Source organism: Podarcis pityusensis (genome assembly GCF_964106645.2).
Source record: "Podarcis pityusensis genome assembly, chromosome: 3".
NCBI classification, from domain to species: Eukaryota; Metazoa; Chordata; class Lepidosauria; order Squamata; family Lacertidae; genus Podarcis; species Podarcis pityusensis.
The window spans coordinates 64,630,456-64,654,845 of NC_138026.1; the positions used below are offsets into that span (position 1 = coordinate 64,630,456).

General features: G+C 38.8%; 1 protein-coding gene across 6 annotated transcripts in view; it reads left to right on the forward strand.

The window, feature by feature from the left end:
* The window catches only part of STXBP5 (syntaxin binding protein 5), a 117,463-nt gene that overhangs the window by 53,399 nt on the left and 39,674 nt on the right, over window positions 1-24,390 (forward strand). For 5 of the 6 annotated variants that reach the window (XR_013983974.1, XM_080998554.1, XM_080998555.1 and 2 more), the window contains exons 8-18: window positions 8,431-8,554; window positions 9,963-10,041; window positions 12,192-12,346; window positions 14,479-14,551; window positions 15,587-15,734; window positions 15,818-15,885; window positions 18,288-18,328; window positions 19,343-19,563; window positions 21,002-21,180; window positions 22,379-22,504; window positions 23,861-24,012. Coding sequence is in view for 5 of the 6 variants with exons in the window: in XM_080998554.1 (XP_080854680.1) it covers window positions 8,431-8,554; window positions 9,963-10,041; window positions 12,192-12,346; window positions 14,479-14,551; window positions 15,587-15,734; window positions 15,818-15,885; window positions 18,288-18,328; window positions 19,343-19,563; window positions 21,002-21,180; window positions 22,379-22,504; window positions 23,861-24,012 (1,366 nt within the window). In the remaining variant the exon portion in view is untranslated. Of the gene's footprint in view, window positions 1-1,942; window positions 2,009-8,430; window positions 8,555-9,962; window positions 10,042-12,191; window positions 12,347-14,478; window positions 14,552-15,586; window positions 15,735-15,817; window positions 15,886-18,287; window positions 18,329-19,342; window positions 19,564-21,001; window positions 21,181-22,378; window positions 22,505-23,860; window positions 24,013-24,390 lie in introns of those variants that run through there. The other variant, XM_080998558.1, reaches the window with a different exon arrangement.

Below are 24,390 nucleotides of genomic sequence, written 5' to 3' on the forward strand. Positions count from 1 at the left end.
CCCTGAGCGGAATGAAGCTTTATAGTGTAGTCACTTGTATGTAAGGCTCCTGCCTTAATGGCTGATGTACATTCCCTTTACCCAGAGTTCCTCAGCTGGATAAAAAGGATGCTAATCAGGAATTTGGGGAGATTGCATCAGTTACACAGGAGATATTCATAAGACCCCCAAACAAGAGTTAAGGTATCATATTTCTTGTTTTCCACCCCTAAAATTTCAGGGGCCAAGGAGTGAAGCTACTTGATTGTGTAGCATAAACACTGTCGCATCAGGGTAATCTGAACCACCAGAGTGTTCCTGCTGTGTTGAGTGGTTATAAAGTTATTTCCTCCAACCTTTTCACACTAGAGATTAAGTGTGCCCATTCCAGACAGGGATATGAACTCTTTGGTTAGAGACAGGGGATAGTCCTCAAGCTGAGGCGTTTTCCCACTCTTTCTCTGAAGGCACTAGAATATTAGGTTAAATGTTTCTCCTTATAGACCTGAATCTCCCCAACCTCTGAAGAGCCAGCAGGGTGTTGCCAAGGTAACCACAGACAAGTCTGTTGACTCCTCTGCAGGGCCACTTTCAAATTGGAATATGAATTACTTCATGAGTTTGCAAAGGTTTTCTCTAAGAGATGGAGGCATTTCAAAGAGTTGCAGCACAGAGCCTCAATTTCGTTTTCTGACCAGCTGCAGTCCTAAATGAATGCATAGAATTATCTTATGTATCCATGAGGAGTTTGAAGGGGTCCCTTGGGGGTTGGCCATGTTGATACCCTGTTCGGTGAAATTAGAAATGAGTTTGTCTTTTTTTAAGTTTCATCAGGCTTCAGCTGTAGCCATCACTCGCTTTTTGCCAGGGTTCATTGGCAAACCAGTTCATTGGTTTAAAGAATGCCAGGGATATTCAGCTTCAGTAGAGATTAATTCTCTCTACCAGTTGTAAAACTTAGCAAATGTTTACTGAGGATGACAGAAGTTTTTTCTACCTACATCTAGGCACTTGAGTAATAAAAGAGGTACAAACTTTAAATGAAATTGAAATTGAAATAACAATAATAAGAATAAGAATACCCCACCCATCTGGCTGGGTTTCCCCAGTCACTCTGGGCATCTCCCTTTATTCCTTTATATGTCAGGTAAGTCTTTTGTACAGTTTTGAAGAGGAGAAGATCTCTAAGCCTTCTGTTAGTCCTTAGTGTCTATTTAAACTGCAATTTAAGGTTACTATCACTGGCACGGTGCTTGTTTTCATAGCAATGCAATACTCTGCCTGATTTCAAAGCCTTCAGGGCAGTTGTTATTGAAATTTTCTGGTGTCCTGTAGTAATGCTCTTTCTCCTATGAACACAGGATATTGAGCAAGTATCCCTATCCCCACATTCCAGTGGTTCAGATACTTAATCAAAAACATTATTGGGTATTTATTCCATTTTCTTTGTTTACATATGTAAACTTATGGAGGCTGAGTTGTGTAGCTATAGTATCGTTTCCAGAGTTGCCCTTTCACCTAGCAAATTAACATTTTACAGAATAGTTTGTGAAATAAGCATAGTAGAAGGAAACTAATACTGATTCTGTTATTGGTTGTGTGTGATGTTACATAACTTTTTTCTGTTGCTTTTTTGTATGCTTATTCTCTGCCAAATAGTCCTTTTTCTTTTGAAGTTCCATACAAACAGTCAGAAACCCACTTTTAGGCATATGGAAATCATCACGACTACTAAGATGCTAAATTGTTCTCAACTTGTTTAATCAGAATGACATTTAAAGACAAATACCAGTTTCTGGTATTTCATTCTAGATGCTGCCCTGGTAACCATGATTACTCCAAAACGAGGAGCATATTGGCTAATTTAAGGGAGCATTCTATAAAAGAGAGAAAATATTTTCCTTTTTTAGGACATCTTATGACGAGTCTTCAGTCCATTCAGGAGGCAGAAGCCTATTTTTGATGTGTGATGTCACTAATGTGGCCCCCTGCTGTAACCCCAAGACTGGAATTTGCCCTACACCCAAAGGTTAGTGAGTGTGATTAGGCTAGGAGTTAGTTGCATTATAGTTGATAGCCTCATGGGCAGTCAGTATAGTCTATAGGAGCAGACTCTGGATATGTTTTTCTCCCTAGAAACCCTACCAATTTTTTTTTAATCGTTCTGAAAGGAAGGTGGGGGAACTTCTGAATTTAAATATCAATACATGTGGTCCAAGTTGGAAATTTCATTTTCTAAAGCTGATTTCCAACATGATTTGCATTAATGTAGTACCCATTTTTAAAAGACAGCAAAAAGCAAGGATACTTCTGGAGTTCCTCTCACACAAATGCTGAGCACTCTAGGTGTGCAGATACTCAAGGATTCATTCTCACAATTCTATGAAAGTAGCACTTTGCAATTTATGGATTAGAGATTGATTTTTCTCAATTTAAAAATACTAGTCTTTAGTTGGAAACAGAGGCTTACCTAGGGCTCCTTGTGCCCTTGGCAACGAGCTGTCTTGGCGCACACACACCCCCAGAAGAAAAACACTTTACAACAGCCAAATTAAAAATTACTACGTTTTACACAACCCAAGTACTCAAAGCATCTGGAGTGAGGGTGAGGTAAGGAGGAAGGGCAAAAAAGTCTGCACACCTTTCTACCATGGTGCGAGAAGGATGGGGAACTTCTCTTGCATTTGAGCTGGCCACGATCGCAGCAGCAGCGCATCACTGCACACACTGTCTTGATAGGTGAATTTTGTGCCCCCTGGCAGGGGGCCGGGTTCACCAACCCCTAGGTATGCCTCTGCTTGGAAATAGAGGGTGGAATATATATAACAAGCACATAAATCAATATTTTATAAACGATTGAGTTGTATCATTTTTAGGGTTTTCTACATGTCTGCCATAATATCTGTGTGCAGGAGGGAAGCTGCTAGTTGAGTGGGATGTATCTTCATTACTGATTTCCATTGGAGGTGGATGCTTTAGGAGACGTTTGTGAATTCTTTGAGTCCCAAATCTAATTTTGTTTTGTGCCAGTGTGAACAATGGAAACATTTACATTGTATTAATGAATGGTTACTGTGGTGTCAGTTATTTAGCACTAATAATTCTACTTAAAATTTGAATATTGAGCAAAATTTGTAAAACATATCCAGGTAGTTATCTAAAAAACATTGTGGCATAATAGCTAGTGAACTTGCTACCAACATCCCTACAATAATGGCAGGTCCATGAGACTACCTCCCCGCCCCCCCCCCCGCCCCCAGGTTTTCAATCAGTGACACGCTAAATCATCAGCACTACCTTTTCCCTTCGTTAGTTCCTCTGAGTAGAAGCAGGTTACCTGTTGTGAGTAGGGTAAAAGTTTTGCCCATGCTACCACAGTATTCCCTAGGGTCAACACTCAACTGTTCTCCAAAGGAATGAGTAACAAATCAATCATAGAAAAAATGTGAGAGCAGTAAAATCTGATTAAGTTAACAGCTTTTATAAGAAATAGATAAAATTATCAATTGGAACTAGATACATGGCAGCTGTTAACAGCTTACATAAAAATAAAATTGAAAATATTGGTTGTGGAGTGCACATTTTTGTGAAGATATAATCTATAAAATGAGAAAAAACAGTAAGTGTAAATAAGTTGTTTCTATTTAGCTGTTTCAGTGTTAAAATTAAGGGATGTATGAACATTGCTATTTAATTGGTAATGTTATAACCAAATCTATTTTGGTATGTTTTCATGTAATTTTTCAAATATAGTTAAAGCTGAAAAAGTAGCAAATGGAGCATTTTTCATGGGCTCAAGTAGTGCCTTTGTGTATGGGCTCAAGGCATGTACTCAGCAACATTGGGGAAGAGGCGAAATCTCCCGCTCTCCCAACCTCTAATTCCCATGTTTCAGTGTGAATTTTTGCCTTCTGCAACAAGTCTGCCTGATGATAAAAAAGGGGAGCGGCAACACCAATCAAGAAACACTTTTTACACATTACGTCTAATTATGTGCATCATCCACCATCTCAAATAGTGGTGATATTGGATTATAATTTCGTTTATTTTCATATTTGATATAGTATGCATATTCTTACATAAGGATGTTTTAATATTCAGTGTTCTTAATATAGTACTAGTTATCTGTTTTAGTTATCCTGAAGCAAGTATTTTTTGAAATATGTTGGGTCTATTAGATAGCTAAATAAATTCTTTGAACTTTCCTTTCCCTTTTTTCATTTCCTCATTACTGCCCATTTGTGTTAAGAACTGATGAAAATCTCTTTTTTACAAGTTGTAGTCCTGCAGAGGGAAAACTCAACGATTGACTATATTTTTATATTATACACAGAAGTCTAATAAAGTCTTATGGGCTGTACCTCTGGCAGTGGCATCAGTGATGGATAGGAACCTACCTCCTTCATGCAGATTTGCACTTGTTTCACACTTAGAATACTGATGTCACAAATGTAAAAAATAAATACTTGTTTCCCACTTTGCAAGGAGCTTGGTTCAAGTGGGATAAAATTCTTTACTTTTCACAATCCCAACTGAATCCAGCTCCTCAGTCTGGAGAATGACGAATAGTTTCAAAATGCACCACTTCTTTCACTTCCAAAACTAGGTCCCCAGTTTGGTGGGCATGTATCTTTGATGCTGTGCCTTCCCTGCTTCAAATGGTTCCAAGCATTTCTATCTCTCTGCCTATTCGTAGAATCTTATAGTTGGAAGAGACCCAAGGGTCTTCTAGTCCAACCCCCTGCAATGCAGGAATCTCAGCTAAAGCATCCATGACATTTCCATGTGACAAAGAATGTTGGGAAATGCCTATTGGATATATTCCCCAAAAATGGGGTGTAGGTGGAAGAAGGGGCTATATATTGCAGGGACCCAAAGGGCTACAGTTTGTATCTTCTCAGCTTTCTGTGTCAGCCCTGCTAATGGAGTCTATTTCACTGAGGTCAGGAGTAGCAGACAGGTTTTGCCTCCACAGACGGATTGCACCCAAGTGATGTGCTTTAAAATTTATATATCCAGCTCATCATCACTGAAGAGGAAAGGAGCACTGTACACTTGTAGAAGTTGAGTAATTGCAAACCAGGGTCTTAATTTGCAGTTGGTATTATTAAAGCATATGGGTTGAAAAGCTCCCCAGATTCCTGCTTTTCCCCCACCCCGGTTGTCTTCTAAATTATGCTGTTCTTGCTCATGAATTGAGGAAAGGATCAGTTGTCAGGAAGCTGACAGATAACAAGCAATATTTTCATGGTGGGAAGTGTGAAGTGGTGGGATTTGATTACAGGTAGTAGCAGTGTTGGTCTGCCGTAGTCGAAACAAAATAAATAAAATAAATAAAATTTTAAAAATTCCTTCCAGTAGCACCTTAAGAGACCAACTAAGTTAGTTATTGGTATGAGCTTTCGTGTGCATACACACTTCTTCAGATTTTTGATGGCTTGGCTTGGCATCTCTTCTACCCAAAGCTCCAGGAAATGTATTCTTAAGGGTGCTTTCTGTTATCAAAGAATCATTTAGAACAAGTTCACAAAGGCAGAACAGGAAAATACTTTAAATTTTCCCCTTAAACTTTATGGCGTAAAAGGACCGTTTACAGAGCTGTGCAAGCCCCAACGGTCAAAGTGCTGTGCACCAGGGCTTTGAGATGCAAATGATCAGTAGTGCCTACAAAACCCCCTTTGGCTCAGTCATGTTTCTCTTGTCCTACACCTGACATGATATAGGCCAGTGGGTGTGGCTTGGGCTTTAGGCCAAATGGGGAGGCCTGGCAGACCTAATTAGAGGCTGGAGGTTCCTTGTCCCTGCAATCAAGGCTTATCTATCTGCAATACACAACATTTCCTAGCCTGATGATTCCTGTCATGATACACTGTCACATCACTTGTGTGCAATTAGACCCCTTCCAGAATGAAGAGGGAAATCTGCTTTACAGTTCTACAGCAGAAAATTTCACCTTTCCTCATGCAGTTGCCTTTGTTCATTTTTGTTGTTCCTTTGAGACCAACATTTAGTACAGAGATAATAAATGTTTCCATCACTTTCCTGTGTTATTGTTGAGTCACTTCTGTTTCTCTTTCTTGACCCTGACTTTTGCTGTGATACATAAAAACATGGTCATGTGGACTTTCTGAGGCTATGAATGCACAGTTTATGAAGTCTTGTATCAAAGTTTTCTGATATTGCAGCAGTGATAGAATAATTTGGGAATCTGTACAGTGGTACCTTGGGTTAAGAACTTAATTCGTTCTAGAGGTCCGTTCTTAACCTGAAACTGTTCTTAACCTGAGGTACCATTTTAGCTAATGGGGCCTGCAGCGCAATTTCTGTTCTCATCCTGAAGCAAAGTTCTTAACCCAAGGTACTATTTCTGGGTTAGCAGAGTCTGTAACCTGAAGCATTTGTAACCTGAAGCTTCTGTAACCCGAGGTACCACTGTATTGATAGAAGAAGTAAAAAAAATACAGAGAGGATACATTTGCTTCATTTTATACCATAGCTAGAAGTAGCTATATAATGTGGGGAAATAAAAATGACATCAAAGAAACCTAGAAAGGCATCTGGTTTCACAAGCTACGCTACAGGCATTTTAGGAAATGAGCAATTCCTTAACTTGAAAGAATTTTTTTTCCAAAAAATAAAAGTAGTACATTGTGGTTTGCTTTGTTCCATAATAGTTTAATGCAGGATTATTGCTGTATACTTGGCTGGAATATTCAAGTCACAGGGCTCATTGTTAATCTGATTTTCACCTTGTGTTTTGATCTGATGGACTAATTTCAATTTACATTTTAATGCCTTTTCAAATGTGCTGTATGTAAAATATCACTGGCCTTAAGTTTTTATAGTTCAAAAATTTCAAGTCTACGTGTAATTAATCCAATAGTCAATATAACATATAGCACTTTTTACAAAGTATGTTCTGGGAATTCTGGAATTTCTTGACCAGTTTAGCAGTGAGAAGATCTAACCTAGTGGAAAACTGAAAACCAAAGGTATAGTCTCTGAAGCTTTATCATTATATAGCATGGGTGACTAGTCTGTGGCCCTCCAAATGTTGTTGGATTACAACTCCCATAATCCCTAATCATTGACAATTGGTTATTCTGTGTGGTGCTGATGGGAGTTGAAATTGGATGGCATCTGACTTGGCCACAGATTATTACTCTAGTGCAGGGGTGGCTATATTTCTAAATAAGTTTAAATTTTAGAGCTGCTTTTCTAGTAACAGTACTAGATTGTTATTTAGCATTGCTATGAATTGTCAAGGTGCTCCCAAATTACAGAAATTTCAATAGTATTAGCTGTTACATTGCAATTATTTTGAAGAATTACTCTGAAGTATTTTGCTGTGTTAGCTGATGATTGCTCCATACAACAAAACACAAAACTCTTATTACTTCCACTAGTCCTTCAATCCTTTCAATCCTAAAAAAAGCTCAACAACTCTGGGCCTCTTTGAAAAAAGTTTGGACACCACTGCAGGATGTTAGTCCTGCACTTCATGTGTATGACTTCAGCAATCTAATGTTCTAGTCAAAGTAGAAAATAACAAGATATATATTTTATACATGTGTTTTAATGCAGCAGTCTTAGTAAGTCTAAAAACTGGATTCATTTTTTGCTTATAGCAAAGCCTTTATGGAGTGCAGATCCTGTTTATTACATGTCATATCTGATTCTCATTTTATTATAAATCACGTTTGTCATTGCCTTGTAAAATCAAATGTCACCTTTTCAGATGTGCATAGTTGGTGAGATGTTGATGAATGCTGATTTACACCAGGAGAATTCTCGGTTCTTGACTAATAGTACATATTTAATATAGCATGATGTGAAAGTTTTATGATTTTCATCAGATAGGTTGACCGATTATCACATGGTGCAATTCCAGTTGACCAGTCAGACTTCCAAAATCAATTGTATAGGAAACATTTTGTAGGTTAGCTCACTTCCTCATGCATTGATTATGGCAATTGAATCTTGATACAAAAAAGAGTACATTGCTGTAGGGAAGCATAGCATTGAAACAAAGTCATTATGAAAATTGTGTCTTTCACCAATACTTCAGACAATTGTACCCTTGTCAAAAGATACAGGTGTTCTCTTCAGTTTAACAGACTATAGCAATTCCAAAAGCAATTGGAAATATATATCTATATATTTTTCTCATTTGCACCACTGTACTATACCATTGTATTAGGTTTTCAATAGCAGTTTTAAACCAAACAAAGTGAGTTTAAATAGTTTAACTACTTTCGCAACACACATAAAATGATTTGTTAAAGAAAACTATCTTCAGAATCAGTGTTACAGTTTTGCATTAAAATAGTATTTTATCACATTATTTAATCACATGAACCATGGTGGAGCATTTAAGCAATATTTGAATGAAATTGTTAAGATTTCTGCTTATTGCTTTGAATAAGTTCTGATTTCCCCTCCTTTGATCAGGCAATCCATTCTGTAGCTTGGCACCACGAAGGAAAGCAATTTATCTGTAGCCATTCGGACGGCACCTTGACTATATGGAATGTAAGGAATCCTACCAAGCCATTTCAGACAATCACTCCACATGGTAAGTTCAAAATGGAAGTGTGTTCTAGTCAACAGTGTGTATACATTATGCTTTAGAGTGATTTGCAGGCTAAGTCATCTAAACTGCTTACTTCATGCCATTCTATTCTTGAGGACTATGTGCTGAAAGAAGGTATTAAACTGTACCATATATTTGCAACTCTGCTGCTGCTTATATCACCTGCCTTGTCTCCTGTAGTCAGGATTTGGCTTTGAAAGTCCATTGCTTTGGAGGCTAAGTGTGGAGTTGTTTATTAATCTAGGCAGTAATGCAAAAGAAAACTAGTTCAGGTGCACATCTTGTGGCCCAAGGTAGAATAGGACCAGGCAGCTTTTTCTGGTTACGTATTTTATTAGGGTTGTGAACTAGCTCAGTAAGGGGCAACAACCTGGTCTCCTCTGGTGGTTTCAACAAAAGCTTGATGTGCAGAAGGCAGCAGGTGAAGCTTTTCATGCCATGGAGCTAAACACTGATGCCTGCAGAGCTGCTTCAAAAGTTAGCTTTCCAGGTTAATATGGGCATGCCACCTACTAACCTAATGTGTGAGTGGGTGGAAGGAGTCAGCACATATCAAACTAGCACAACACTATTGTAATCCAAGATTACTTTCACCCTAAGTGCAGGCACAGTAGTACATTTATCATAAGATTGCCAGGGAAAATCCAAGGCTACACTGTTGTACACCTTTGTGTACACCTTTCACAACTTTAGGAATTTTGATGTGTCGTATGATCATAATCTTACTATTGTATGTCCAAAAAGATGTCTGCAGCGGCACCTTATCAGACTTATGCATTGATGTAAAAATGTCTAGGTTTTACCTGCTTTGCAGTGCTTTGCAGTTTTGTATAGCTTTCTTATAAATTAGCAGAACATGTAATTAGCCTATTAGCCCTGAAAAGGTTCTCACTATTTATGCAAATTAGTAACTGTAAAAGGTTCTAATCAGTTTATACAGTGTTTATATAGTGGAGATGATTTTTTGTGAAACTGGCAATTTGCTGGTCAAACCTGCTTTCTTTTAAAATATATCACGACCAAATGTTGAAATAAAGTAGTTTTTCTGACAGCAATACAATGAAGGGGGGGGGGATTCTTTATTCTTCATAATTCTCCAACTCAGTCCTGTGCATGTTTATGTGGGAGTAAATCCCATTGACTTCAGTGGATTGAGACTTTCTTCCAGGTAAGAGAGCACATGGGGTGTTGGTTATTACAGCCAAATATCTACTGTTTATAAGAAAAGCAATTGAGTTATTTGCATTAAATCTGCAAGGATAGTATGATGCATACTTGGTAGTGTTTATATAACCTTTTAAATATATGGGACTATTCTTAAGATTTTGGTGCGATTTCTGAGATTTATCAAATTATTTTTAAATGTAAATAAGAAAATATTTTGTTTTAGGAAAGCAGGTAAAAGATGGAAAGAAGCCAGAGCCTTGTAAACCTATTCTTAAAGTGGAATACAAAACTACCAGAGCTGGGTAAGAATTAGGAAACAGTTACTTAACTTTGTTTTGGATATTTGTAGAGAAAAAATAAGGACTTTGCAAGGCAAAATAATCTAAACAGCTATTGAAGTACTTCCATGATTTTAAAATGTGACAAACCCACCATCACTTTGTTTATTCATGAAACCTTCAGTTCTATTCAGCGTTGTTGTTGCTGTTGTTGCTGTTGTTGTTGTTACTGCATAAAAATAGACTGGAAGCAAGGATGGTTGTGAAAGTAAATGGTTCCTCAAACTCCCATGCACTTTGTCTTCATACAACCTTCATGCAAAAAATATTTATTTGTTAAAATTAATTGAATGAGAAATCTCTTAAATTCTTGCAACAATTTAAATTACAGACTTGTAATACGTAGGTGTGGAATATGAATTAAAATCATTTGCTGTAGTAGTAAAGTGGATGTTACTTTAGGCAGGAAAAATACAAGGGGAACAATAGTTCCAGATACACAGAAAAACCTCAAGGGAAATTTTAACACTGAGCTGGAGGTAAAGGTAAAGGGACCCCTGACCATTAGGTCCAGTCGTGGCCAACTCTGGGGTTGCGGCGCTCATCTCGCTTTATTGGCTGAGGGAGCCGGTGTACAGCTTCCAGGTCATGTGGCCAGCATGACTAAGCCACTTCTGGCAAACCAGAGCAGCGCACGGAAACGCTGTTTACCTTCCCGCTGGAGCGGTACCTATTTATCTGCTTGCACTTTGACGTGCTTTCGAACTGCTAGGCTGGCAGGAGCAGGGACCGAGCAACGGGAGCTCACCCCATTGCGGGGATTCGAACCGCCGACCTTCTGATCGGCAAGTCCTAGGCTCTGTGGTTTAACCCACAGCGCCACCTGCGTCCCTGAGCTGGGGGTAGTGGAAAGTAAAACAGAGGGAGCAAAATTAACATAAAACACCTTACATTTTACAGTAATTTGGAAGTGGGAGAGGCTAAATGATTAACCAGAATTTCTTCCCAGTTAGGATTTGATGAGTTTTTGAGGGCTCTTTGACCCCTGTCATGGGTTGAATCACAGAGGAAGTGGTTTTTATTTAATCCTAACTTATTTCACACATGTGCAGGCTCTGCATTGCCCTTCAAGTTTAAAGAATCCTAGAATAAGGAAAGGGAATGGAATTAGGGTGTGGCATGTATTTTAACCTGTCAGACTTCCATACATCATGTGCAGGGGAAATAAATTATTCCCACACTGCTGTTCAGATTCAGGATTATGTTCAGATTTATCACAAATATATCACTTTGTGAGTCTCCATTTGTATGTAGTATATATCTAAAAGAGAAAATAGTCTTTATTGCAAGAGGTCCACAAGATCTCGCTGGAGCCTGCTGCAGCAGCCACTTGTTCCTTCTCTGGTGATGGCGGATGGGCTGTCCTCCCTGCCATGGCAGAAGTGAGGAGAGGCAGTTGCAACAGCTTCCAGGGAGATCTAGTCAGAACCTGTAAGCTGTCACTGCTTCTTCTCTCTCCTCTGGTGGCAAGGGGCTACAGCACCCATGGCAGCGCCAGAGACACGAGAAGTGGCGGCTTCCTGTGAGATCTGACAAAAGGTTTGCGAGATCTTGCCAGAAGCTGCTGTTGCTTTTCCTACAGAGGCAGGTGGTGCACTCATGGAGACACTGACCCTTGGATTCTGCTGCCTGAGGCAGCTGTCTCAGTCCACATGATGGATGGGCTGGTCCTGCCTAAAAGTGAATTTTGAGTTTCACACTTGTGTGACACATCTAAGGAAGGAAAAACAAGTTTTCGTAAGATTAGTTGCATTTATTGGCAGCATTTTGCATATGCATCTTTCTGAATAAGTGGGGAGGTGTACTGAATTCTCGACAGTAGTTTATCCAACTGCTTAAAATATGGTTTAAAAGACAAACAAGTGCCTCTATTTACACAGAACAACACAATGGGAATGGATTTTTTCAGCTAGTTGTTCAGTCTGTTGGGCAAACTTGTGTTCTTGTACAACTCTTAAGCCAAGCACACCTAACACAAAAGGTTAGTGGTATATTGTGCCACATATACAGTGTAGAGTGCTATTGGTTGCTCTCTTGATCTCTGATGATAAGTCTCCTAATGCTGTCTCTTATAATCTTAACTGTTTGTTTGTTTTTTCATTCTTTCTTTGCAGAGAACCTTTCATCATCTTGTCAGGTGGCTTGTCATATGACACTGTAGGAAGAAGACCCTGTTTAACAGTTATGCACGGGAAGAGCACTGCTGTTTTAGAAATGGATTATTCAATAGTTGATTTTCTAACCCTCTGTGAAACTCCATACCCTAATGGTAGGTCCTGGGGGGGGAAAAAATTCTTCCCACTTGTTTGACTGCTTAACAGCAGTTTTTTGCTGCAACAATTCCAGAATTTTATTTACTGTTTATATGATTTCATGGCAGGGTGGGGCCTTCTTCCAAAAGGTTCCTAAAAAATGTTGAAAGTTCGTAGATAGTTTTTGAGTAATCTGAGGAAAACTTACACGTCTCTAGTACCATCCTATCTGGACAGCAAGATAGCATTTATGAGAAAGAGTAGACCTCATATTCTGGAATGTCTTCCATGGGCTGGTGGCAGTGCTGTCTAATGCATAACCTAATTTTTTGTGTATGATCATTTTTCTTTTGACTAAAGATGCTCTCAGGCGGTATGTGAGCTCCCTCTAGTGCTTACAGGCAGGATTGCAGCTAAATTAAAATTGTGCCAACCCCCACCAGTTTAAACACCTCCCTTCATACAGAGAAGTCTCTCTGTCTCCTTTGGCTCAGGCTCCCTTTTTTGACTGTTCTTGTCGACTGGTCTTGGTTGTTTGTGGTTGTTCCTTGTGTTATTAAAGGGAGAGAATAAATGTAGCATCTTCCATGTGTGTGTGGAATTGTTTGTGTCTTTGCCTCAGGGTTGTTTTTTATGGTAGTTTAATGTTTGTGTCCTGGAGGGGGGTGAGTTGATTGGTTGTGAGTTTGCTGTTTTGTTCACTTGCCTAGCCTTGTTTTTCCTCTATTGTCAGCTCTTACCACTCCCCACTCTGTTTCATACTGTACTCTGCCCCCCGACCCCCAATTTCCCACACAACTTCACCTATTTAAAATAAACGCTTTTCCACTGACTATTATTTGCACTGATTTTGAGCTTTTTGCCCCTTTTGGGTTATTGGAGTGTATTTCCCTCAGCCAGGTTCTTTGGTTATTGTTGTTGTGCGCATAGTTCTTTAGGCTGAACATGTTTGCCTTTGTTGAGGCACTCTTTTGACAGTGTGTGTTCCAGCCTGCGCTTCCAGGGTTACCCACCCTATCTATTGCCATCTTAGGCATGTCCCACCTGACAGGAAAAAGAACTGTTGACTGTAAAATATATTTTTCATTACTCTGGGCTACCTAGTTTTTTCTTGATTTGGTCTAACTGCCTCTACTTCTACACTGCTTCATACATCCAGGGAAGCCTGAGCAGTGTATGTTCTTGTTGGTGTTACTTGTTGCTATTTTTATTCTTGTGTTGATTGCGGGTGGTGGCAGCTTGGACAGTTGTGTAAAAACCCTGTAAGAGCTCGAAGGAGCTTAGATCCCAGCTGAGAGCATATTTTCACTCAAGCACACTTTTTATATAGGTAAGCCCAGTGGCTCTCTTTAGTGTGACATGGGGGCTTTTGAGGTGCCTAGAACCTTCTCAAGTAACCCCCCAGTTTTTCCACTGTTCTATCTGTTCATGTATTGCCCCCCCCCCCCCCGCAGCAACTTCTTCTTCTTCTTAACAAACTGGTTCTCAGCCAGTCACAGATCATATTGTGAATATGAGGATGCCACAATACCAAACAGCCAATCATATTTGTTGTTGTAGCTACATCGCATACGTTTCTCAGAATTGGCAACAGCAATGCTTCCTGGGTTTCAATGCTGCCAATGGCTCTGGATGGCAGGCTTATTGTTTACTGGAGAAGAAATCATCCACCAAATAAGATGAATGAGACTTTGCAGGTCTCATCCCCAAAGTCATCAGCAGTGGAGGTCCCTCTTTGCTTGCATACTCCGTGGGTCTCTGGAGTGGGGAGCTCCTTCTATCTGCCACTCTCTTCAATGTTGTTCTGCAGGCAGATGAAGACACTCTTGTCCTATTGTATTTTTTCAAAGTTGATTCCTGCTGAAGTCCTTAGATATTTTATGGCCATTTAGTCATTTTTTAATTGCTCAGTGGTATTGTACACTACGTTGGGACTACTGTTTAGGAAACAGTTACAAAGATTTGGTGAAAAGTGGTGTGTGTGTGTGTGTGTGTGTGTGTGTGTGTGTGTAATGTTTATGGCATTAATCTGTTTCCCTCCCATGTTGCATTACGCATCAAAATATTAAATCAGCAGTGAATCAATGTTTGCTTTTATTAAATTATTAATTAGGCTTCCTCTTTGGTTGCATTGTTGTCTCTGTCTTAGATTTCCAAGAGCCATATGCTGTGGTCGTTCTTCTAGAAAAAGATTTAGTACTTATTGATCTTGCACAAAATGGGTAAGAATACAGAATATAATGAGGTTATATAAAAGTGTGTTTCTCGTAGCAGTCATGGATGGAGTTTACCAATCAAGGTTGTTCCATTTAACAAAACACTAAGTTTTCTATTGTGATTTGCTTGTAAATAGCCCCTGAGTGTGTGTGTATTCCTAATGGTGAATGAAGAAATGAAGATAACTCACAGTGAATTCTTCTTTACAGTAATTCAGTGTCCACATTTGTCTGTCATGCTAAACTATAACATGATCTCCTCCTGCTGTGTGACCAGGACAATTCCAGCAGATTTTACCTCACCACAGTTTGATAAACACACTTCCGGGTCCAGATGTTATAGCAAGCTGCACTTAAAGGCAGAAGCTTCTAAACACATAATCCTGGCCATGCAGGAAGAGGATTGGGAAGTACCCAAGACCGAGGCTCACTGCAGTTTGTACATCTTCATTTTTGTAATTCTATAAACCAGCGTTCAGCAAGATGTGTGAACTTGGCCAGTATGGCACAATGTGTGATGATTCAAACACTTAATATACCTGATGGGGGAACATAGCTATGGCTATGCATTGTGTTATAGCTGCTAATTTTCATCTTAAAGATAATTTTTAGTTATACATAAAATTAGGTTAGATCTTTTAATGACAGCAGGAGTTCATATTCGGGTTGGGATATTACAAGATAATTTCTGAAAATTATTGATTTTTGAGATTAGCAGTTCACCAGCATTCTGTTGAAGTGCTAATTTTCTGTAGAGTATATTTCACAAGAAGTTTACAATTAAATCTTTACTAATGTGTTTTGAGTATACTAGTATTCCAAAGTGATTTATATTTATTCACATAGATTATAAATATTTGAGCTCCTTTCCCCCTTTGCTGCTTTACTTTGTACTCGCTTGTATTCATTTACTATTTTTTTCTTTTTTTGCACTGACATTTTTATCATTGTTTAATACCACCTTGGGAGAAAGTGTTGCATCCTACAAATTTTATTTATCAGCTAACTAACTGCTTTCATGTTTTCATCCCTTCATTAAAGGTATCCTATATTTGAGAATCCCTATCCCTTGAGTATACATGAATCTCCAGTTACCTGTTGTGAATATTTTGCCGATTGTCCTGTGGACCTTATTCCAGCACTTTATTCAGTTGGGGCTCGCCAGAAACGTCAAGGTTATAGTAAAAAGGTACCAAAGGGAGTTAATATCTTTATTACTAAGCAACAGTATTCCATGTGTTTGGATTTAATCAGCTTGTTTGTTTTAAATAGGAATGGCCTATCAATGGTGGAAACTGGGGTTTGGTCACACAGAGTTATCCAGAGATCATTATTACTGGGTAAGTAATAAGACTACATTAGTTTGGCCAAGGCTGCCAAAGTAAATGTGGGGATATGCATATTTTATGCATCATTATTCATAAACTGGTATATTGTAACCTACACATATTTTAGGGTAATTTAGATAATAGTTGTCTGCCATGCTTAAAGTAACATTATGAACTAATTTGAGGTGCATGAAAGGCGTTGCTTTGCCTTGCCCCTTTTTGGGGGAGGAGAGAAATGTATTGGGAGAAAAGAAAAGGACTTACAGCCCCAAAAAACACCTGCTGTGTGACATTTCACTGGCATTTACCATCAGCTTTTATTAGAAATATAAATGTAGAGTTAGGGCTAGTGTTGAAAATTATAACAGCGGAAAAGATTACTGTATGATCCTTGATCTGAGGCTAAAATTGCATTGTGGAGGACAGGTATTTATGGTGCAGAGGGATATTATTTTTCTGATTTCTATCATCCTAAATGTATAACAGAAGAGTTAAAATGAGCAAGCTAGTAAAGGTTTCTGCTTACTTGAGAGCAATATCTGCAACAGTGGGGATACTTCTCCAGTGCCTCTCAGCCTCCACCTTTCTTTGCAATAGCTTACACATTTGTAGCCATGTGTGTATCAAGCATTTAAAACATTTAAGTAAGGTCAGCTGGTAGTTTGAGTTATTTTAAATGTTGTATAATTTATCTAACGAAGTTTTCTTGGACGTATGAGGTGCTAGCCAATTTGAGCAGAAAAAAATTGAAAAATCAGCATTTATATCTGCTTGGCAGGGGGTTGGACTCGATGGCCCTTGTGGTCTCTTCCAACTCTATGATTCTATGATATCTGTGAATTTAAAAATATCTGTTGCTTGCTGTTATCTGTTGCATGTGAAACATTTCAGACACTCAGTGGGTTCTGTGGGTGGTTACTGTGAATAATACGTTGGCAATAATGCTGGCTTTTAAGTAGTGTTAGTGTTGATACTACTACTTCTTTTTGTTTTTCTTTTCAACATATCAGAAAAACAAAAATTATCTTTGATTATTTGTTACTTGTTTGATTATGGGAATGGTTTTCAACATTTACTGTACTCTCTCTGTCTAGATCCATAGACAGAGAATATTTTTTTAAACAATTAATTATATAAAATATGGGTAGCCAATGTTGTTGAGTGACAGCTTGCATGTTAGCTGGGGCTGATGGGAGTTGTAGTTCAACAACATCTGGAGGGCAACACTTGCGCTATCATGTTCTAAAGCAACATCTAAAACACAAGTGAATTTCAGAATTTTTAAACCATGCACATCAATATTAAAAGATGAATGAAACTAAACTGTTTTATAAACCAAATCCTATCATACTTCTCTTAGTGAGGTAGTGAGGAGAATTAGCATTTGCCCTCATGAAATGACACCAGCTGTTGGCGTTGCAATGCATGTGGGATGGATTTGCAGCGCAGTCCTATTCACATTAGGGACGCGGGTGGCGCTGTGGGTTAAACCACAGAGCCTAGGACTTGCCGTGACGGGATGAGCTCCCGTTGTTCGGTCCCTGCTCCTGCCAACCTAGCAGTTTGAAAGCACGTCAAAGTGCAAGTAGATAAATAGGTACCGCTCCGGCAGGAAGGTAAACAGTGTTTCCGTGCGCTGCTCTGGTTCGCCAGAAGTGGCTTAGTCATGACCCGGAAGCTGTACGCCGGCTCCCTCGGCCAGTAAAGCGAGATGAGCGCCACAACCCCAGAGTCGGTCACGACTGGACCTAATGGTCAGGGGTCCCTTTACCTTTACCTTACCTATTCACATTTATGGAAAAGTAGGTCCTGCTGAGTTCATGGAAGCTACTCACTAGTAAATGTTCTTAGGATTACAGCCTTAGTTGCACTGGAAATCATTTGGTTCTATAGAGCAAAATAAAAAACCTACAATCTGTTGCCCCCTCTCACTCTGTTAAGAGAGGGCAAAATCCATTATTCATCCCAGATTATAAAGTCACCATGACAAGAGGTTGAGTTTAGCACCAGTCTTGGTGGTGTCTTCAAGTACAACTATTTACCTCTTCCATATAAGTGAATGTCTGCTATTTACTTCTCTTGGGAAATGTAAAACTCTACATTTAGCAACATGATTATAGAGTATCATGCCCATTATGCTTGATACTGTATGACTTAGGCAGCACCAATGGGATCTTCTTGGAAGTATTAAATGTCTCCTCATTCAGAGTACACATAGATGCATTGTATCTTCCTAGGACTTCCTTCAGCAAGCCTTCCCTCAACATGCAGCTCACCTATGATAGGCTAATACTAAGAAGAAAATAGGAGCATATGGGTTTGTTACATCAATTTAACATCACTAACTAAATCTCACCGGCCTTGCTATTCCTTTTCTAAAGAGATTTTGCTTTAAAAAATTCTTGTTTTGATAGGCATGCAGATGGATCGATCAAGTTTTGGGATGCCTCTGCAAGTGAGTGTTTTGCTAAGTTGTGGAAGAATTGTTTAAAAAGTGCTGCTGTGAAACTGTTGCCTTATAGATGACATCTTTTGGGGTTTACTGGCCTTGTTTGCTCAAATCTGCTGTACTTAATTCCCGTCAGAATGAATGGTCCTAAATTAGTTGTGACCAGGAATAGCCAGCATCTGCAGAACTGCCTCTCCCATAAGAGGTGGCATTGCTTCTTTCCAGATTGCTGTAGGGGATGAGGCAGGGTGGCTGTGAGGTTCAGGCTGTAAAGGCACACCAGCAGGAGAACCGTATGGGCTCTGCTAGTGTGCCCTTAACACCACAATCCCTTTGCCCTGCCTCTGTGACTAAATTGTCTGCTCAGCTTAAATAGGACTTGAGTGTAATTAACCTCTGAGCCAAAAGTTTGATATGAAAGACAGGAAGTGAGGAAGGTGATGGAGGAGATGAGGTTTCAAATCATACATGATAGTTAATTGATATCTCATAAGCAACCCGTATCACCTCCTTGAAACACAAATTGAAATCCTGGAGCATAGAAGGTGCTGTAACACTATTTTATATATTTTGTCTTAATGCCATTTCATAATTGAGGGCACAATCCTTCTCTGCATAAGGGAAGGCTGCCAAGCCTTTCTGCTTCTGTGCCCTTTGGATTCTGGCCATAATACACAATGCCCAGGATCCAAAGGGCTGCATGCAATGATTTGCATATAAATTATCAGGCCCCTCCTGGCCCTTGTCTTCCCACTGAAGTTCCTCAACATCCTGAAAAGTGCTATATTTTGGAACCACATGTGTGCGGAATACAAATTGATACCTATCTCACTAGCAAACATGCACACATGTGCATGGAATGGAAATGTGAATACACATCACCCGCAGAGGAACTTTCAATCGTGAATGGAAATGTGTATTACCATTGTTTCAGAATGGCCTTATTTGAACAATATTTTTGTTTATAAAATTACGTTGGTTTTTACATTTAACTATCTTTATTTTTTATTTTATTCCTAGTAACATTGCAAGTGCTGTACAAACTAAAAACAGCTAAAGTCTTTGAAAAATCAAAAAATAAGGACGACAGACCTAGCACAGACATAGTAGATGAAGACCCATATGCCATTCAGATCATCTCATGGTGTGCAGAAAGCAGGATGCTGTGCATTGCAGGAGTTTCTGCACATGTCATTGTTTACAGATTCAGCAAACAAGAAATTACAACAGATGTGATTCCGGTAATTGACAGTTATCTATATTGGACATGCATTTATATATTTGTTAATCCCTATATTTAGCCAATATATAAACTAGTAATACTAACTTGAACATTTTTTTGACTAGTTTGTTCCATGCTCAGTGGTTATGTCACTTTCTTGGGAATAGGATTTGCTGAAAACATTAGGCTTACTCATTACAAATACAATTAAAATTTAGCTGAAAGCCATTTTATTTTGAAAGTGATAAATTGAAATTAGATTGAACAAATTAATCTTGCATTAGATGCTTGCTTAAAGGTAAAATCTCATAGTAGCTCCTTGGTCACATGTACTTTATACCTGGCCTTATGAAGAGAGTGCAGCTAATATTTTTATATAGGTTTGTTCAGTTTTTTTCACTCATTAAATCATAGACTGTGGTTGGAGGGTTTCATAAGTTGTTCATAATCAAATCAAAAAATTGATGGATGAGGCAGACTGTTGACCCATATCAGTAAATATTTGGGAGGGTTTGAGAGCACCGTAATGCTTTGGTTGTCTTCATCTGGATTTGAACAGGGAGGGTATAACTTGTTCATTATCTGTATTGCCAATATAGTACAGGCATAGGCAAACTCGGCCCTCCAGATGTTTTGAGACTACAATGCCCATCATCCCTGACCATTGGTCCTGTTAGCTAGGGATGATGGGAGTTGTAGTCCCAAAACATCTGGAGGGCCGAGTTTGCCTATGCCTGATATAGTATCATGGTATTTGATCATATTTTCTGGATCACCTGAGATGGATGTCCACAGTGCTCTTCAGCTATGGAGGGAGAATGTTCAGCAGTCCTTCTCAATATACACATGTCGCCCAGCTTTATTTGTTTCCATCAAACCAAGAAACAATTGTTTGTGCATTTAATTAATGCCTGAACATAATGTAGTTATGGACTGGACGAGCACTAACAAATTGAAGCTTATTCCTGATAGGAATGATGACAGGACCATGATGACAGGACAATCTAGGTCTATAAAGATGCCGCTATTTCCTCTCCTAGATGGGGTTACATTGCCTTTAAATGAGAAGGTGCACGACTCCGAAGTATTTCTTGATCCTGTGTTACTGCTCAGTTCTGAGGAGGTGGTCACAGCCCACAGAATCAGCTGCAAGTGTTTTTCTAAAACAGGAATGGCAAATCGGTGCCGTTCTAAATGTTATTTACCTGCAGCTCCCAGCATCTCTCAGGATAGTGTCAAACAAACCTCATAGTACTCTTGGTACCTTATTGTCTGGTATTTGATTGATACATTGCAGCTTGATACTGTGGTTGAGGCCATCCACTTGTCTTTAATAAGAAGTTTTGTATTTAACTTTGTGAAAGTTGTTGAGACCAAAGTAGTGAATTGGCAACTGCAAAATTTGCAGTGCAAAGAACTCTCGGACTGTGTCATGTCTTCTCCATTGTCATTTGCAGATGCTTGAAGTACGGCTATTGTATGAAATAAATTACATAGAGTCTCCAGATTCTGAGCAAGTGCCACCACTGCCTACTCCAGGCACAGGTTCCAACCCTCAGTCCATTGCTCCCCAGTCTCATCCATCCACTAGCAGCAGCTCATCTGATGGGCTTCGGGATAATGTTCCATGTTTAAAGTAAGTGTAAGGCTAGTATTTCTAAATACTGTATCTTACCTTCATAGACTGCTTAATCTTATTGTAGAAAAAAACTTTTGGCTTTTGACATGTGCTGCTTTGGGATATGGTTACTCATACCTCCTCCTAGTGTATGCTTTACAAAGGTGCGCTAATAGAAGACACATGTATTGAGCTTGTATCAATGTACAAAGTAATTATATATTGCTTACAGGAGCCTATGAAACCACCTATGTGTTTCAATAGCTGTATTCGCCAAAGTTTGATATATAGCAACTGCAGCTTTTCTTAAAAAACAGCATGCCCGTTCTCAGTCCTCCAGAGAGAACCGGATGCCAAATGCCCCCAACTACACATGTAACTTAGAATCTCCTGCCTTATCTCACTTTCCTGTGTCCTTTCCTGTACTGTTTCCTATTCCTTCATATTTGAGATAGAGATTAAATTATGAGCCTGCAGATTCCTGGTTCAAATTTCAGTTGAGCCATGGACTCAATAGATTAATTTAGGTAAGTTACCAACTCTCAAGTCTAGCTCACCAGTCATGATAAGCCACCAAATTCTACTTTATTGAGACTTGGCAGAGAGCAGAACTAATTGCACTGTGAAATGCTCTTTCCTCTGCCATATGTGAAGCAACATCTATCAGTTGCTTTAGACACTTTGTAAAGACATACCATTTTGTCCTGGCAGTCCCTGACTCATAAGATTGGTCTCTGTTATTACTGAATTTCTGTTCTTATAAATGCTTTAAATTAAAGAAAAATAAATAAATGTATAATAAGTATTGTGAGTCCTTATGATATAATGCTTAATTTTGCAATCACTTCAGCAAATTATAGTTTGCCATTTCACCTTAACTAAGCAAGCTCTGCTGTATGCAAACCATCATTTACATGCCAGGATCAGAAAATATGTTAAAATGTGACTGATTAAGCAATTTATGTACACCGGGACTGGGGGGGGGGGGGAATGTGCTCTCCAGTGCTTGCATGTGATCCTTCTCAACATCTGAACATGGCCACTTACATTAAAAAGTCTCCTCCACATCATATGAATCTGTTCCAGAGTAAGCATTTGAAGCTGTACTAACTTGTAGTAAGAAATACAACCAGTCATGAAATATTCCCACTCTAGTAAAATTTATTGGCAGACTTCCACAAGGATAAATGTTGTCTACCTTTCCTGTATATTGCAGAGTTAAAAACTCTTCCCTCAAGCAGTCTCCAGGCTACCAGGTTGAGCTGGTTATCCAGTTAGTATGGGTGAGTGGAGAACCACCTCAGCAAATAACAAGCCTTGCAATCAACTCTGCCTATGGCTTGTAAGTATATTTGGTGCTGTGCTTTCTCTTCCTTAAATCCCATTGTCCTATTGCAGAAGGAATATGACATTACTGCTAAACTACTGGCTTCATGTTGTTTTGATATGCTACTTGTTTCCATGTTTTCAGTAAAAAGGTACTTAAAGGGCCTTCTCATTTATTGTGTTATTCAGCCACAAACACATTTCAGTCTTTGTCCAAGGTTTGCTTTCATTACAATAATGTTGTACCATCTTTGTATATTACATGGGGAAGATAGCTTCTGCTGTTAGATGTGTACACAGCACTTTCAGAAAAGTCGACAAAGGGTTCTCAGCATAGAACACAATCTTCTGGGCCATCTCTGATTTCTTGAATGTCTGGTATATTTTTAGACTGCCAGCCATTTTGTGAAGAAGCTTTTTTTTGTTTAGTTTTTTGGTTGTATCTAGGCTAGGTGGACATTCAGAAAGAATATGGGAGAATGCAATAATGTGCTGCTGTGACAAGCAGATTAGTCAGTTGTCGGAGATTAAAACAAGATGGTGAGAATGAAGTAATTGAATGTTGGATGTACAGTGGGGTATTCATTTGGGTAATTGTAGAGCAGAAGGTTAGATGATGTGGCTAAGACAATCAGACCAGCATACGAAACCTCTGGGTGAGGCATGGAGGTATAAGACGTTTTGTAAAAAGTAGAAGTACAGAGTCATCAGTGGTGATGAGGCAAATCTCAAGTGTAGCAGCCAGGAATGGGGAAGATTATATTTTTGTATTCTTCTGCAGCCAGATGGTGGATTGTCTCAGCTCCCATTATATAGATGTGAAAATGCTTCCTTGGTTAATCGCAACAGTTCAGAATCAAAAATCTCCTGTTGGTGTTTCCAGCTCATTCTGTTGTTTTTATCTTGCTTGTTGTTTAGAGTTGCATATTATTATGTATTGTTCTTACTGCCTATTTACTTAAACCTGTTTTATAAGAAATAAATATTAATGTAAAACCATGCCAAATACAAACGCATGTCAAGGACAAACTAACAAGGCAGCTATTAGCTTCTTCCCGCACTGCAACAAAACAGTTACCCTTGAGTAAGCAGTGGACTGTAATCATTTTATGTCAGGTGGAGGTTTGCTATTTAGTAAGGCAATAGTGTATTGGTTTTATTCTCAGTAACTACTACTAAAATAAATTGTTCTTTGAATAGTTTTTCATGCAAGCTTACATTTCTAAATGTTATATAGATTTTAGATTTTGAAAAATAATCAGTTCAACTAATTCCTAAAAATGGAAAGTAAAATGTTGTACTTAACATAAGCATATATTTGGATATCAATCATTCATTGCCATCATATTCTTTCTAATAAATTTTCTTTCAGAGTAGTTTTTGGCAATTGTAATGGTATCGCAATGGTTGATTACATCCAAAAGACCACACTTTTAAACCTTGGCACCGTTGAGTTGTATGGTTCTAATGATCCTTATAGGAGGGAACCCCGATCTCCACGTAAAAGCAGGCAGCCATCTGGAGGTAAGGTCCATACACTTGATACTTGCTGATCAATTTTTGTATTGGTCTTCTGCTTACCGGACTGCAAGCTGATTAGGAGTGCATGTGACTAGCTTTTCCCTTGAAAGGAACTTGCACAAACCAAAACGTTTATATGTTGATAATATTCTGTAGGGGCTTCCTTTTAGAAAACATCATCTGATTATGGTAGGCAAACAGCCTTCATTTTAAGAGTATTCCAGACTGCCAAATTTAGCATATATAATAAGCACACATTATTATTATTATTATTATTATTATTATTATTATTAATTACCCCATTTCCCTCAGCCACTGTGGGCAGCTTACAGAACATATATAACATAATAAAATGTCAAACATTGGACATTTCCCAATACA